This window comes from Mobula birostris, chromosome 20 (assembly GCF_030028105.1).
Source record: "Mobula birostris isolate sMobBir1 chromosome 20, sMobBir1.hap1, whole genome shotgun sequence".
NCBI classification, from domain to species: Eukaryota; Metazoa; Chordata; class Chondrichthyes; order Myliobatiformes; family Myliobatidae; genus Mobula; species Mobula birostris.
The window spans coordinates 42,800,558-42,818,828 of NC_092389.1; the positions used below are offsets into that span (position 1 = coordinate 42,800,558).

General features: G+C 41.1%; 1 protein-coding gene across 7 annotated transcripts in view; it reads left to right on the forward strand.

The window, feature by feature from the left end:
* LOC140185152 (neural cell adhesion molecule 1-like) overlaps window positions 1–18,271 on the forward strand; it is a 722,060-nt gene that overhangs the window by 465,056 nt on the left and 238,733 nt on the right. For all 7 annotated transcript variants that reach the window (XM_072238532.1, XM_072238533.1, XM_072238530.1 and 4 more), the window contains exon 8: window positions 769–911. In XM_072238532.1, the coding sequence (XP_072094633.1) occupies window positions 769–911 (143 nt within the window). The remainder of the gene's footprint in view (window positions 1–768; window positions 912–18,271) is intronic.

The following is an 18,271-nucleotide window of genomic DNA, read 5'->3' on the forward strand; positions in this document are numbered from 1 at the left end:
TATGTTTCACAGATTAATGCAGTTGGGGCAATTGTTTCATGAGTCAAAGGCTCTTATGCAGCAATGGTGACCTAGTGAAGGGAACTTCAGATTGGCACATCTTCAGTTAAAGTCCTGTTGATTTTATTAGAAGGTTACATTGCAGGTTATATTTCATTACCAAGTACTTTAATACAGTAGTGTAGAGGTTGGTATAAAGGCTTTGCAGCGCCAGTGACCTGGGATCAATTCTGCCTCTGTCTATAAGGAGATTGTACTCTCTCCCCTTGACTGCATGTGTTTCCTCCGGGTGCTCCAGTTTCCTCTCATACTCCAAAGACGTACGCTTAGTGGTTGTTTGCATGATATATTGGTACTGGAAGCATGGTGACAGTTGTGGGCTGCACCCACCATTTAATTGGACTGTCACAGAAATGACACATTTTACGCAAACTGCTAGAGGAACTCAGCAGGTCAGGCAGCATCTACGGAAATGAATCATCAGTCGACGTTTCAGGCCAAGCTCCTTCATCAGAACACTTCAGGTCGAGACCTGTTTATTCATTTCCTGACTTGCTGGGTTCCTCCAGCATTCTGTGTGTGCGTTGCTCTGGATTTCCAACATCTGCAGAATCTCTTCTGTTTATGACGCATTTCACTATATGTTTCAATGTACATGTGACAAATAAATCTAATCTTAATCTATACTCACGTCTTGTTATTGTAACCCATTGATAATGGGTGTCTCTTGAAAGATTAACTGCAATTTAATTTGTTTTTTTAATTTAGTGAGACCTGAAATTACTTACGCGGAAAATAAGACGGTGGTGGAGCTGGAATCTCAGATTACACTGACCTGCGAGGCCAAAGGTGATCCCACACCAACCATTACCTGGATGAAAGGGAGCCACACTTTCAGGGATGGCGAGCAGGTAAGAGGAATAAATGATATCTTCCTTGATCGAAAAATGAATGCAGTTGTGCGACCTTCATCAAATGGCGATGAGCACGAATTTCATTTGCGTGTCTTCTATCATACCTGCTTGCTCTCCAGATGAAAATAACTCAGAACCACTCGCTTCCACAAATGCGATCATATTTTGCATGAATTTATTGCCTGCTCCTCCAAGTTAAATTTAAGTTCAAGTTTAATTGTCATTCAACTATAAACATGAAAGCATCCATACAAAACAGTGTTCCTCTAGGGCCAAGGTGCAAACTACACTACCAACGTTCACACGCAGCACATATAGCACATATAGTTGCGAAAAACATACTGTCACAAACTATATATATAGCCCAAGAACCTGAGTGTCATGGCCTGTAGATTGATGGTGCAGTAGTCCTCGTCGTGCGCTAGTGTAGCGGCAGACGAAGGCATTTCAGCTCGTCTGCCACCGAGTGAACGCTGGAAGGCAGCATTGACGGGAGGGTTCAAACTGTTGTTTGTGACGATATAGAATTAGTTACCAGTTTTACAGGCAGATATGCAGATTCTTCTGACGTAGCTTCATTCACTACCAAAGCTACACGTCTGCTGGCACAGGGACCAACCGGGTTTTCAGACTGGTTCACAACAAAGATAGACTGTCCAAGCACAGATAGCTAACAGGGAAGTCACGGGGTAGGAAAGGAAGTTGTGAGAGTTTGCGGAGGGATTAAAGCAGGTTCAGATAGTTAGCACATATGGAATATAGCGTGGGGAAATGCAAAGTACATTGGAGGGAAGGATAAGAAAGCAGAATATCACTTAAATAGTGCAAGGGTGATTAATGTTGCTCAGAGAGACCCAGGTGTTTTTGTACAAGAAATATAAAATTAGCATCAAGGGTTTTCAGGAAGGTGAGTGGAGTTAACAGAGATGGAGCAGAAAGCTTGCAACAGGAATATAGCATATCCCTGAGATTTTGCCTGTAGTACTATGGGCAGGTTTAGTCTCCTTGTTTAAGGAGGGAGCTACCTACAATTGCAACAGTTCAGAGGACATTCCCCTGGTTAATCCCAGAGGTAGTTAAACTGGAAAGTGTGCAGAAAAGATTTACAAAGATTTTGCCTGGACTAGGGGCCCTGAGTTTAGGGAGAGTCTGGCCAGGCTGGGTCTTTATTCCCTGAAAATAGGAGAATGGGTGGTGGTGGGGGGGGGACCATATTGAGATGTTTAAAATGACGAGGAGAGATAAGGTAGATGGTAATAGTCTTTTCCCCAAGGTAGGAGAGACCAAAACTCAGGGATTTTAGATTTAGCGTGAGAGGGGAAAGGGCCCCAAGGGACAACCTCTTCATGAAGAGGGTGATGAGTTTACAAAACGAGCTGCCAGAGGAGGTGATTTAGGTAGGCACAATGGTATCCTTGAAGAAGAACTTGGATAGGTACATAGAGGGGTGGATCTTGGAGGGATCTGGGCTGAGCACAGGAAAGTTGGACTAGCTGGGTGGACACTGTGGTTGGCATGGACTGGTTGGGCTGAAGACCCTAAATTCTTGCTGTATTTGTCTTTGAACAGGGGTTCCCAATCTGGGGTTCTCAGTTAATGGTAGGGGTCAATGGCATAAAGAAGGTTTGGAACCTCTGATCTAGGAGATGAAAGTGCCATTTCCTTAGGATCTCTGTCTGAGAGGTGATCAGAGTTTGATCTGGGTCTTGAAGGGTAAGGTGAGGGTTATGGGGAGAAGGCAGAAGAATAGAGTTGAGGAAAGAAAAAATCAGCCATGACAGAATAGTGGAGCAGACTTGATTGGCCAAATGGTCTAATCCTTCTCATATAGTCTCAGTGATGCATATGAAACTTGGCAGGATAGTCACAAATGTGAAAAGCTGTGTGATTATTTGTGTTTTGTTCTGTGGTTGACGACTTACTGAAATGTAACATGATATGATTTAAGAGAGGCACACAAGATTTAACGGGAAAGATTTAAAAGGGGCCCGAAGGGATGATTTCTCACATAGAGGGTGATAGATATATGGATTGAGTTGCCAGAGGAAACCATAAAGGCGGGTACAATTACAATGTTTAAAGGGCTTTTAGGAAGTCATAAAGGAGCGTATAGTTATTGGAATTGGAATAATCATAAAATAATTGGTTTTGGCATGCACTGGATGGGCTGACAGGCTTTTTTCTGTGCTGTACCTCTCTATGACTCTATGGAATTGGTTTATTATTGTCACAAACATTATAGCAAAATACAGTGAAAAGCTTATCTTTCACACTGTTGATACAGATTAGATCACTACACAATACATTGAGGTAGAACAAGGTAAAACAATAACAGAATGCTGAATAAAGTGCAGTGCAGGTAAACATTAAGGTGCAAGGTCTTTACAAGGTAGATTGTGAAGTCAAGAGTCCAATTTATACTTCTTGGGATAGTAAATTGCAATGTTTAGAAGAAATTAACTCAGGTACATGAATAGGAAAGGATTAGAGGCATGTGGACCAGTGCAGGTAAAAGGCACTAGTTCAGACAGACATCCTGGACAACATAAGGAAGTTGGGCCGAATGGCCTGATTCCATGTTGTATGACTTTATGGAAACTTTAGAATAAATGACATACTATCATTAGTGTCAGTCAAGGGCATAATGTCTCCTGTTCTGATCGGTCTATGAAAACCCTTGGGAATACAGCCTTTCATCAGGGCTCTGATATGCTTTCAGATTCTAGTCAGATTGCTTCTATTGTCTAAGATTGGGTGAGAATGTCTGTGTAAGGCCAGACACGAAACTGCTGCAGCTAAAGAGATCCACATGTGGCATTGCATCTGGATCCACTTGCTATCCACAAACATTCATAATGACTGTCCCGTGTTCTTTTAGCTGGAAAGGGGGCAATACAGTAGTGTAGTGGTTAGCGCAACACAGTTCGGGGTTCAGTTCTCACCGCTGCCTGTAAGGAGTTTCTACTTTCTCCCCATAGGTGCGTATGTTCCTCCCACACTCCAAAAGATGTACTGGTAAGGTTTAGTGAGTTGTGGGCACGCTACTGTATGTTGGCGCTAAAAGCATGGTAACACTTGCACAATCCTCACTTATTTAATTTGATGCAAGCAACACATTTCACTGTAAGTTTCAATGTACATGTGACAAATAAAACTAAACTTTAATTTTTAGCTGATTGCATATCCAAGATTATGGCTGGGTTTTGCAGTTGTGTGGCATTGTCACAAAGAGCAGAGGTTGATTATGAAAAGCATGATGCATGCACTGTCCATTCTTCCTTTCTGTGATCTGCATCCATTACCTCCATTGTAATTTTGTTCATATTCACTCCATCTCATTGGACTAAATAATGAAGCAAACTGGTTAGAACCATGTATCCTGACAGGTGGCTTATGCTGACCATTGGTGTTCAGACCTTGTGGCAGAATACACATACACTTATCAAGGATAAAAATTTCCTCTGCTGTAAATTTTAATAAATTTGTAAATCCAATTATAAAGGAGAGTTTATGATTTTGCTATATCTAGAATGCCTAGATCAGGGGTTCCCAACCTGGGGTCTACAGACTCCATGGATTAAAAATGTTTGGGAATCCCTAGCCTGGAGCTATTATTTACCTTGAATTCTCAATTATGTACTTTTCTGAGGTTTCAGTAATCTGGAGTACAAAGATGACAGAACTGAAATCCCCTGCATTCCTAGTCGTAGGTTGCAAAATTCCAGAGGCTTATATCCATTTGTCAAGTAGAAATTAAGGCCCGGAATTTCAAGTGCACAGTGCTGTTTTTTTTTCAGTGTTTTGTGAGTGAAACTCAAATGTTTCAGTGATTGAGGCTTGGGTAGTGGGGTGTACCTGATGTTGTTCCATCTGCAAAGAACTGGGAACCTGGGAGCAGAGTATCCTGCAAGCTGTTGTTTTTGGCTCCCAAGATGCCTTGTCTTATCAGCATCGTGTCAGACTGGCAACCTGTGAGGTAAATTTGTTACTACCTTGAATCTTTTGAGCTGCCCTCTTCAAAGTTCAAAGTAAATTTATTATCAAAGTATGTACGTTACCATATACTACCTGAAGATTCATTGAAATACAATAGAATTTAATGAAAACTATCATAAACAGACAAAGACTGACAAGAAAAATTGTACAAATAAAAACTGTTGCAGACCAGTATAAAATCACCCCTCCCATTAATCCCATAATCCCTTGGCATTCATTCATTTCTTAAACATACTTCACAAACATCATTTCCCCCCACTTCATGACCCCTTTCACCAGGCTATGATCTCATTCCTCTCCTCTTACTTTCTTTCTTTACCCTCTCTCCTTCAGATCCAGATTCAGCTGCATCAAAGCATTCAGTGAAATGCGTCATTTGGGTTACCAACCAACACAACCTAAGGATGTACTGGGGGCAGCCCGCAAGTGTTTCCATACATTCCAATGCCAACAGAGCATGCTCAACAATGTTCAGCAGTACAACAGCCACAACAACCTCATTCCTCCCTCCCTCACACTTATCCACTCATAGACGCAGACAGTCCTCCAACTCCAGGACAGGCTACCTGCGGGCCTCCAGCCTTCAGTGGACTCGTGGACTTTGGCTTTGACTTTTCTTTTCACTCACTCTCCTTTGCTCTCTTTCCCTTTCCCTGCTGACTATGCATTCGATGTGCTGAATTCCCACACCAGGATGGCAAAATTCCACAGCTTTTGTTGTCTGTTCAGGAGGGATCATCAAGAAAAATTTAAGTCCCAGAGGTTTGGCTGCATGGTTCTCTTTCTTCAGTGAATACTCATTCCAAGTCCAAACAAAGTTCTCAGGGCTTCAGATGCAGTGGGTACCTGTGAAAGAGACAAAGGTGGGCATCTACAGATACTCCCAACTGCCACACCCTTCTGCATCCCCTAGTTAATGGCTCATGTGTTTCTTGTTTCTAAGTCAAACTCAAATTTATATTAAAGTACATATGTATTACCATATACCGTATGTGTTACCATATACTGTATGTGTTACTATATAACATATGTGTTACCATAGGGCGGCAGGGTAGCACTGCAGCCAGTGTAATGCTATTACAGTGCCAGTGACCCAGATTCAGTTCCCGCAGCTTGTATGATCTCCCTGTGACTGCGTGCAATTCCTCTGGATGCTCCTCTTTCCTCCCAAATACCAAAGACATATTGGTTCAGTAGGTTAATTGGTCACAACGGGTGTATTTGAGCAGCAAGGACTCACTGGACCAGAAGGGTCTGTTACAGTGGTGTATCTCTAAATAAAATAAAGCTATACAACCTTAAGATGCATCTTCTTGCAGGCATTCATCAGAAAATAAAGAAATCACATGGTCAAATTAGAACTTACGAAAGACCATGCATAAACAGGACTGACAACCAATGTGCAAAAGAAGACAAATTGTACAAGTAAAATGAAAACTGAGAACATGGGTTATTAAGAGTCTTTGATAGTGAATCATTAGGACATAGATTCAGTTCAGAGTTGAGGTGAGTGAAGTTATCCGCTCTGGTTGAAGGGTTCCTGAATCTGGTGGTATGGGTGGCACCCAAGGCTTCTGTACCTCCCGACTGATGGTAGAGTGAGAAGAGAGTATGGCCAGCATGTGGGAGTCCTTGATAATGTATGCTGCTTTACTGTGTCTAGTGGTTGTATTTAGTCTTCTATATAGACAAGGGTTTTTTTTTTACAGGGAACCCATTGTGTACGCCCTTGTTTCAATTATCTGAAGCTTCTCTGATCACAATTGCAGCATGTAGAAATGAGGAAATCATTGATACCATACCATTTACATTGCTGAATTTAATTGCAACTGTCTTGTGCTTTGAGTCGTCTAATGCTTCTGTGCCATGGCAAACAGCTTGGGCTAATCTAATGAAAGACCATCACAGTCATTCCATCGTTATCATTACTCTGCTTGGATTTAATTTATTTTAAGTTTTGATTAACAAGGACAATTGGGACAATTAAAAATTGACAATGGAATTCTTGGGAAGCAATCAAAAGTGTTTGAAAATGTCTTTAAAAAAATGTATGTAGTGTATAGTATCACTCTGCTGAATCCTAAACTTGGGTGTGCAAGGGCCTGTTTTCACCAGTAAAATTAGCATTTATTTATATCATTAGGATAAAGTTGAATTGAAATACTAAAATCAAACTATATGTTAGCATTTATTTATTCATTGAGATACAGCACGGAATAGGCCTTTCTCCCAGCAATTCCCTGATTTAATCCCAGTCTAATTATGGGACAATTTACAATGACCAATTAACCCAGCAACCAGTACATCTTTGGACTGTGGGAGGAAACTGAAATATCCAGGAGAAACCCATGCAGTCACGAGGAGAACGTATAAACTCCTTACAGGCAGCTGCGGGAATTGAATCTGTGTTGCCTGTATTGTAAGGCACTAAACTACCCAATAATACCTTGAGATTCATTTTCTTGCAGGCATTTACAGGAAATTGCAGAATTACAATAGAGTCGAATAAAATATAGAAACACAATAGAACACCACTAAAAACTATGCATAGACAAAGACCAACAAACAACCAATGTGTAAAAGAAGATAAACTGCAAAAAAAAGATAATACTGGTGCACATTGAAAAAGGTATTTTCTTTGGAGTGTAATTGGAGTAAACCCAAATGTTAATAGCTTCTACTTTGGAACTATGCCAACTGCATGTTATTTTCTGGGAACAGCAAGTGCTGTGGTAGTAGACAATGAATGTTGCTAGAAATTAGTGTGAAGAATAGAGACTTGGAAGTTTATCTATGGAAGAAGAGGAGGGAGGTTTGCCCTGTGAATGTAATGTTAAGGCTTAATGGAGAAGTTAACTTCAATACATTTGGCATGTAGTTTGATTCACAAACTTAGTATTGGGTCCATGGGCTTTGTGCACAGAGGAGATGTTGTCATTACCTAACACCCTTCCATGAAATGTTTCCTTGCACACTGCATTCATCTGTTTAATGCAATTTAACTGCCATTATTGTCATTTGCTGTTGCTTAATTAGCCCTTCTTAGTCCACAGTTTTTTCTAGACTAAGGCTTCAGGCATTCAGCTCTGGCTATTCTGTTGTATACAATGCTGTATGTGCTCAGGAGCATGCTGTTATTTTGGGGAAATGCTTGAGAGCTTCCGCTGTAGCCCAGTGAGTGTGCAATGCTGCAGCTGGTTGACAACTTCAGAGATGCTAAAGTTCCTTTTCAATTTGAATTCTAATGCTTTCTGCAAAGAAGAGGCAGAATTTCAGCTGGGGACGATCGAGGTTTAATTGGAAAATTTAATTCATTGAATCGCTTTGAAAATGAATCAGACTTAAAAGAAGCTACAGTTAAGGGATACTTCAGATGCTGGAAATCCAGAATAACAATCAGAAAATAATGCAGGAACCCAGCATGTCAGGAAACATCTATGGAGAGGAATAAACAATTGACATTTCAGACCAAGACCATTCATCAGGACAGCTACATTCATGTTATTTTGTACTATGTGCTGGACTCACCGATCATGTGGTCGAACACTGGGTTGGTCCTGTCTGGAATGCAGTTCCTTATTAACTTCAATTCAACCTGGGATAAAATTCCACATTGATGCCTGTTAGGTGCTTTTTTTTATCAGCCTTTGCACAAAATGCTAATTTTACACAATTATTTCAACTATTCCTTGTGACCATATGGTTCAGTTGTTAGCTAGAGCCAGTGACGGACAGGACCAATTTCTGAAGATGGCCACCAATTTTCAAGTTTGCCTTTAAAAGAAAGGCTGAAAGGATCTGTCAGAATGATGAGTTGCTCTGCAAACTGTGAATCATCCCCACTGCAAGCAGCCAATAAAGTCACAATCTTCCCCTATCATCACCTGATCATCATCTCCAAAGACCTTGAAAGGTTCTCCAAGAAAAAGTTACATTATATAAGCAATGCATTCCTTGCGCATCACTGCACTGTCTGTTTTGTGTGTTGTTTGCCTTCTAATGTGGTAAAATCAAATCCTATTTGATTTCTGTCAGTGATTGATGCTGCTGAGGTATAGGAGCCAAATGGAGCACATCTATTATCATCTACTGTGCTTTGCTTGGTCATCTCATTCATCTAACCATTCGCTCATTAACTCTGACATAGAAAATAGAACAGTACAGCACAGGACAGGCTCTTTGGCCCACAATGTTTTGCTAACCTTTTAATCCACTCCAAGATCAATTTAACCATTCTGTCCCACATGGACCTCCATTTTCTTCCATCCATGTGTCTATCTTAAAGGTCTCTTAAATGTTCCTAATGTATCCATCTGCCTCCACTACTACATTTGATAGCGCTTTACTCGCACCTACCACTCTCTGTGTAGGAAACATACCTCTGACATTACCCCCTTATATTTTCCTACAATTACCTTAAAATCGTGTTTACTCATATTAGCCATTTTATGCCTGGGAAAATAAGTCTCTGGCCTTCCGCTCTCTGTGATACCTGTTATCATCTTGTACACCTTTATTAAGTTATCTCTCATTGCTCCAAAGAGGAACGTGTGAGTTCACTCAACCACTCCTTATAAGACATGCTCTCTAATCCAGGCAGCACCCTGGTAAATCTCCTCTAAAGCTCCCATATCCTTCCTGAACGAGCAACCAGAACTGAACACAATACTCCCAAGCATGGTCTACCACTGTGTTATAGAGTTATAACATTACCTCACAGCTCTTGAACCCAATCCGACCTAACAAGCTGCACTGCCTAGCAATCCACCTATTTAACAATAACCAATTAACCTTTGGACTGTAAGAGAAAACCAGCGTACCTGGAGGAAACCTACATGGTCACAGTGAGAATGTACAGACTCCTTACAGGTAGTGCTGTAATTGAACTTTGGACACTGACGCCCCGTAGTGCCAGTAATGAACCTCCCATAATGAACAGGAGGTAAATATATTTCCAACTGCTCAAGGCAGAATCGATAGGTATGGGAACAGGGTCCTGGGTGATCAGCCATGATTGTGGTGAGTGGTGGAGAAGTCCAAAGGTTCAATAATCTAATTACTCATATTTTCTGTGTTTTATTGTTTCTATTAAAAGGTGTGAAATAATATTCTTCAATAGTCATCAACCTAATTAGTCATAGAATAGTACCTGACAAAAACAGGCCCTTTGGTCCATCTAGTCCATTAACTATTAATCTGCCTAGTCCCGTGGATCTGCACCCAGACACTACCCCTCCTATCCATGTACCGAACAAAATTTCTCTTAAGTTTTGAAATAGAACCTGCATCCGGCATTTCTGCTGACAACTTTTTCTACACTCTCATCACCCTCTGAGTGAAGAAACTTCCCCTCATGTTCCACTTAAATATTTCACTTTTCATCCATAACCCATGCCCTCTAGTTCTAGTCTTGCCCAACCTCAGTGGAGAAAGCCTTCTTGTCTTTACCCTATCTATTCTCCTCATAACTTTGTATACTTCTATCAAATCTCCTCCTCTCCCCCCCCCCATTCTTCTATGTCCTAGGGAGTAAACTCCTCACCTATTGTATAAATCGTTTATCTTTACTTGTTCCACTGTGTTCACTGAAAAGTCTGGATAGAGTGGATATGGAGAGAATGCCTCCATCAGTATGAGGGTCTAGGATCCAAGGGCATCACATCTGAATAAAGGGACGCCCCTTACAGACTGAGAGGGGGAATTTCTTCAAGCAGATGGTGATAAGTCTGTGGAATTTGTTGTGGGGTCATTGGATGTTTTTAAGGCAGAGATTGGCAGGTTGTTAATTGGTGTGGAGGTTAAGGGAAGAAAGCAGGAGAATGGAGTATCAGAAATCAGCCATGTTTGAATGGCGGAATGGACTCAATAGTCCAAACGGCCTAATTCTGCTCCTATGTCGTTTGGTAGTAGAGAATAGGAGTGCTTTTCACACCTTCTACACAACACGCTTTACTATTTCATTCTGAAAATAAGCTTCTAATTTTGTTTTCAACACAATAACAAACTTTCAACACAGCTGTGGTAAACAAAATGTGTGCTAGTGGCTTGGCTGCCTGCAACACACTCCATCCAATGTCAGAGTCAAATTCAGGTTCATTTATTACATGTGCATGGAAACATAAAGTGAAATGAATTGTTTGCATTAACAACCAGCACACCTAAAGATGAGCTGGGGAAGCTTGCAAGTGTCACCACACATTCCGGCACCAATGTGGCAGGCCCAAAATGCTCGCCAGAACAACACAAGCTTCTCCACACCCTTGTTTGTTAGCGAAAGTTACAGTCTAAGCCAAGATTTAATCCATTATCCAAATAATATCCTGCCACCATCTGCAAGGACTTTGTATATTCTCCCTGGGATTACATGGGCTTCCTCTGGGTGCTCTCCGGTTTCCTCCCAGATTCCAAAGATGTAGCAGTTGGTGAATTAATTGGTCACGTGTGTAATTTGACATGTGGACTCATTGGGCTGGAAGGGCTTGTTACTTTGCTGTTTCTCTAAATAAAACAAAATATTTTGGGGTCCAGTCTAACAAACCTTACTTTAGTATACCATGCCATGACATTATATCCTGATACAGGTTTCAACCTGAAATGTAAACAATTCCTTTCCCCCTACAGATGCTGCTTGTGATACTAAACATTATGCTTAAACATTAAATTAATGGGCTAGATACTGGGTGAGTTCAAAATTCAAAGTAAATTAATTATCAAAGTGCATATATGTCACCATATACAACACTGCAGGCATACTCATTAAATCCATAATAGAATAATAACCATGATAAAATCCCATTCTCTGTTTATTAATATTATTATTGTTTTGTTCATAATTTTAAAATTAAATAAAGAGACTGGAAAAGATAAAATCAATGAAAGACCACATCAACTTGGGCATTCAATCAATGCGCAAAAGACTGTGCAAATACATAAAAAAACGTAATAATAATAACAAATAAATACACAAAAAAAATCAAGAACATGAGATTAAGAGTCCTTGAAAGTGAGTCCATTGGTTGTGGGAATATTTCAATGATGAAGCAAGTGAAGTTGAGTGAAGCTATCTCCTATGTTTCAAGAGCCTGATGTTTGAGGGGTAATAACAGTTCCCGAAACTCCTGTACCTTCTGCTTGATGGCAGCAACGAAAAGAGGATATGTCCGGGGTGGGGGGGGGGGTGAATCCCTGATGATGGATGCTGCTTTCTTGCAAAAATGCTTCATGTAGATGTGCTCAATGGTGGAGAGGGCTTTACCCATGATGCACTGGACTGTATCGACTACTTTTTGAAGGATTTTCTGTTCAAGGACATTGGTGTCTCCATACCAGGCCATGATGCAGCCAGTTAATACACTCTCCATTGCATGTCTATAGCAGATTGTCAGAGTTTTAGATGTAACGCTGAATCTTTGAAAACTCCAAAGGAAGTAAAGGCACTGCCATGCTTTAAAGTTGCTGACTTTCTCCACCTCTGATCTCCCGATGAGGACTGGACTGGACCCTTGGTTTCCTCCTCCTGAAGACAATAACCATCTTCTTGGTTTTGCTGATATTGAGTAAGAGGTTGTTGTTACTACACCACTCAGCCAGATTTTCAATCTCCCTCCTGTAGGCTGATTCGTCACCACCTTTGATTCAGCTCATGACTGTGGTGTCATCATCAAATTTGAATATAGTGTTGGAGCTGTGCTGGATCACACAATAGGTGTAAAGTGAGTAGAGCAGGGGGCCAAGCACACAGCCCTCTGGTGCACCTGTGCTGATGCAGATCGTGGAAGAAATGTTGTTGCCAATCCAAATTGACTGGAGTCTGCAAGTGAGGAGATCCAGGATCAAATTGCACAAGAAGGTATTGAAGCCAATATCTTGGAGCTTATTGATTAGTTTTGAGGGCATGATAGTATTAAATGCCAAGCTGGAGTAGATAAAGAGCATCCTGATGTATACATCTCTGCTATGCTGGTGTTCCAGTGTTGAGTGAGGAGCCAATGAAATAGCATTTGCTGTGAATCTGTTGTTCCTGTAGGCAAACTGGAGCGGATCCAAGTCTCTTCTCAGGCAGGAGTTAATATGTTTCATCACCAACCTCTCAAAGCACTTCATCATTGTGGATGTAAGTGCTACTGGATGATAGTTATTGAGGCAGATTACCACATTCCTCTTAGACACAGAAATAATTGAAGCCTACTTGAAGCAGTTAAAACCTCAGACTGTTGAAGCAAGAGATTAAAGATCTCAGTGAACACTCTATCCGGTTGATCAGCACAGGTCTTTAGTAATTGGCCAGGTACCCCATCTGGGCCAGGTGCTTTTTGTGGGTTCATCCTCCTGTAAGGGCTGCTTGTGTGTTGGCCTCAGAGACTGAAATCACAGGATCATTGGGGGCTCTGTGAGTTTGTGATGATTCCTCCATGTTTTGATGGTCAAAACAAGCATAGAAGGCATTGAGTTCATCTGGAAACGAAGCCCTGTTGTTGGCTCTGTCACCTGATTCTAAACATTGAGGGAGCATCAGCCATTGATCTCATTGGAATAAATTTCCGGGGTAGGGCACAGAGCACTGGTTAACCTAGCCCTTTGTGTAGTACAGTGGTGTAGTGGCTAGAATGCCAGCTGTAAGATCATTGTTCAATTCCCACCACTGTCTGTAAGGGGTTTGTACATTGTCCCTGTGACTTCATGGGTCTCCTCTGGATGCTCTGGTTTCCTCACACATTCCAAAGGCATACGGATTAGTGTAAGTGAGCATGCTATGTGGGCAGTGGAAGCATGGTGACGCTTGCAGGCTGCCCCCAGCACATCTCACACTGTGTTGGTCGTTGAAAACAACGCATTTCATTGCATGCTTCGATGTTTCAGTGTACATGTGACATCTTCATCTCATGTTCTCGATATTAATTTCTTGTTGATTTATTACTATTGTTTCTTCTTTTTGTATTTGCACAGTTTGTTGTCTTCTGCAGTCTGGTTGAACGCTCCAGTTGGGCGGTCTTTCATTGATTCTGTTATAATTGCTATTCTATAGATTTGTTGAATATGCCCACAGGGAAATGAATATCAGAGTTGTATAAAGAGGCATATATGTACTTTGATAATAAAATTTACTTTGAACTTCGGAAAACAAAGCTAATCTAATCATGTATTCATATCTTTCATCTCGTGTCCCCCTTTATGCCAGCTCAGTTTGTTTTATAAAACAGTAAACTTAGAAGTTGAAGTTGTTTAACCATAAATAGAAATTTTATCATTTTAATCAATAATAATATTTTATGAATACTATTTATAAATAGTAAGTAGTAAATTTATTGGAAACTTTTTCCAAGCTATCTAAAAATATAGTTTCACCAAATGTGCAAATATACCCTTTTTTCTAACATTATCACACTGATGAATGTGGTTTCATTTTTGTTGCTTGGTACATAACAAATCATTAAACAACTCATGAACCTTCTCAGAGGCTCCTGCCACAAATACTGTACACAAGAATAACACAAGTCCTGTACAAGGTGCCATCACTGAATATCATGCAAGAAATGGGAGCAAGTTTTAGCCAAATGGCCCTTTAAGATTTGATCATATGTGGAAGTCTGTGCTTCAGCCAGACACTAATGATGGTTAAGGTTTTATTTGTACACAGTCACATGAACGTACAAATTACTTATTTTATTTAGAAAAAAAGCACAGTAACAGGCTCTTCTGGTCCAGCAAGCCCATGTTGCCTCATTGCACCCATATGGTCAATTAGCCGCCTAACCCATATGTTTTTGGAATGTGGGAGAAAATTGGAGCACCTAGAGGAAACCCATGCGGTCATGGGGAGAACGTATCAACTGCTTACAGATAGCGGCAGAAATGAACCCAGTGTTGGCGCTGTAACCCCTGCAATACCATGCCGCCCTAAATGTGGAACAGTGGAAGACCACTCAGCCTCTCCAGTGTGCTCTGCTGTTTGGGAAAAACCTTGGCTGATCAGATTGTAACCTTGTCTACCCCTAAGTAACTTTTCTCCCCCTCATTTATTAATAATCCACATACCCCTGTCTGAAAATTTGTCAAACACTCTCTGCACCACGGAGTTCCAGAGTCACTGACCATTCTGGTTAAGTGTTCTTTTATTGCCAAAATGAACATATTCTCACATTGTATTCCATCTGCCAGACTTTTGCCACCATTTACATAAAATGTAAGAAGTTGAGGGCCCAGTCCTGACCCCTGTAGCACGCCACTCATTACATCTTGCCAGCCAACAAACATCTTGATGTATGGTCTCAGCCCGTAATGTTGAGGGTTTATTCCTTTCCATAGATGCTGCTTGACTTAAAGTGTCCCTCCAGCATTTTATGTGTGTTGTCCCATTTATGCTGTCGTTAGTTCTATCCAGTTGTCTTCCATCCAGCCAGCATCTGCGGCCTTTTCCTGACAGTAAATAGAGCAGTTGGGTTAGGCATTGAACCTCCCCAAAAGACATTAGATCGCTGATCTGTCAAAGTGTGCTACAGCATAAAAACAAGGTACTCGACCCATCGAGTCTATGCCAACCTGTTTTACTGCCTAGTCCAATCCACCCAAACCTGGATCAGTCTCAACTACAAAAGTTTATCTCTGTCATAAAGATATTCTATAATGTTCACCCTGGGAAAATAATTGCTGAGTATTAGAGGGAAAGAAAGGATGTTCCCATCAGTCTGGTCAGATATATCTGAAGCTGCCCATGTCAGTGATTTTATTCCCACTTATCCTGTACAGATTGGATGTTCCTTGCAGTTCCCTAATGCCTGTGCATCATGTCCTTATCTGCTGGTTGCTAGGCAACAAGTATAGGCTCAGAGCCCTTTTCAGCTTCCTCAGCATTTCTAGGCTGAGCTCTCATCTCAACCAATGCCCCAGTTCTGTTCTAAGTTGATTCTTTCTTATATTCATAATATCTTTCCTTACACATATAGGTCTTTGAGCCTGCCTTGTAATTAAGGTTATTGCTGATGCAACGCTTCATTTTCACTTCCCACCACAATCCCAGACTCCATTTACATCGATTTTCATTGTATTCCATGACTACACTCAGTGGCTACTTTATTAGTTACCTCCTGTACCTAATAAAGTAGCCACTGAGTGTATGTTTATGGTCTTCTGCTGCTGTAGCCCATCCACTTCAAGGTTCAACATGAGCGTTCAGAGATGCTCTTCTGCACACCACTGTTGTAACACGTGGTTATTTGAGTTACTGTCAGCTTGTACCAGTCTGGCCATTCTCCTCTGACCCGTCTCATTAACGAGGCATTTTTGCCCACAGAACTGCCAGTCACTAGATTTATTTTTTGTTTTTCACACCATTCTTTGTAATCTCTAGAGACTGTGAAAATCCCAGGAGATGAGCAGATTCTGAGATACTCCAAACAACAATCATTCAAAATCAAAGTCACTGACATGACATTTCTTTCACCTTTCTGATGTTTGACCTGAACAACAACTGAACCTCTTGACCATGTCTGCATGCTTTTATGTATTGAGCTGCTGCAACATGGCTGATCAGATGTTTGCATTAACGAGTAGGTGTACAGGTGTACCTAATCAAATGGCCTAATAGAGTATATCAGTCTTGAATCTACTCAGTGATAAAGTATCCACGGCCAGTGATAAAGCACAAACCCCTGATACTAAGACTAGAAGCCCTGCTACTAGATGCCCTAACCAGAGGGACAATGCCCACAGTATCTACTGCATTAATCCCCCCAAACACTGTAAATTTTAATGTATTGTTTAATATTATGTGTACTGAAATACAACACTTTCTCTGCCTGCTATCCAGGCAGATTATTCCATACGTAAATAAATTGAGGTAGAAAAAAATTAAATAGAATGTGGAATAGTTACGTTAGAGGGAAATAGAGGGTATGACCAGGACTGAAGGACGTCCATTTAGAACAGAGGTGCGGAGAAATTACTTTAGTCGGACGGTGGTAAATCTATGGAATTTGTTGCCACGAGTGGCTGTGGAGGCCAAGTCATTGGGTGCATTTAAGGCAGAGATAGATAGGTTCTTGATTAGCCAGGGCATCAAAGGGTATGGGGAGAAGGTAGGTGAGTGGGGATGACTGGAAGAATTAGGTCTGCCCATGATTAAATGGTGGAGTAGACTCGATGGATGGAATGGCCTACTTCTGCTCCTATATCTTATGGTCTTATTTAAAGAGAAAATGCAGTGCAGGTAGATGGTAGGGGCACGAGAACGTTCAGAGTTTAAAAGATCAAAGTTCAAAGTCTATTTATTATCAAAGTACGCATGCAGTATGTCACTACACACTACCCTGAGATTCATTTTTCTTGCAGGCATTCACAGTAGAACTACAGTAGAACTTATAGTTTTTAATTATGACTACGTATTGCAATGTACTGCTGTAGCAAAACAACAAATTTCACAACATATGCCGGTGATATTAAACCTGATTCTGATTCTGATTCTGATTCAATGGAAAGTGACAAGCAACCAATGTGCAAAAGACAAACTGAGCAAATACATCTATATATACATATATACATACGTAGTACTATTGGATTCCTTCTTCTTCAGCCCTTGATCTTTCCCACCCAACTGGCTTCACCTATCACCTTCCTGCTAGCCGCCTGTCCCTCCTCCAACCTTTTTATTCTGGCATCTTCACCCTTCCATCCCAGTCCTACATGCCAGCCAGTAGCGTAGTGTCATTCGCACTGGACTTTGAGGCGAGTGGTCGCGGGTTTGAATCTGGTTGGCTCCTTGCACGCTTTCCATCCATGCTGGGTTATGCATTGAGCAAGCAACTTAGCCTTGTAAAAAACAGGCAAGTGCTCAAGAAACGGCAAGGTTCCTGTCTAATGCACCACAAGGCACAGAGAGGAACAAAATTCTCAGTCCTTTCAACCCGAAATGTTGACTGTTTATTCATTCCATAGATGCTGCAACATCTCAGTTCCTCCTGCATTTTCTGTCTATTACTGAGAACATAAGTCTTTGGAAGTGAGTCCATAGTTTGTGTTCATTGTTGAGGTGAATGAAGTTATCCATGTTGGTTCAGGAGCCTGATGTTTGATTATGAGATCAAGAGTTCACCTTTTACATTCAGATTCAGATTCATTTATTTAGCATTTAAACAGATCTGAATTTGAATTTATTCAGATTCAGATTCGGTTATTTAGCACATGTACACTGAAACGCATCATTTGTGGCAACAACCAACATAACAAAAGGATATCCGGGGGGGGGTTGCAGCTGGTAGGTGTTAAACCCCATTCCGGCGCCAACGTAGCATGCCCAGAATGCTCTGCAGAACAACACGGAGCTCAACGAAACAGTGCAACAGGCAACAAAACAACAGCAAAATGAG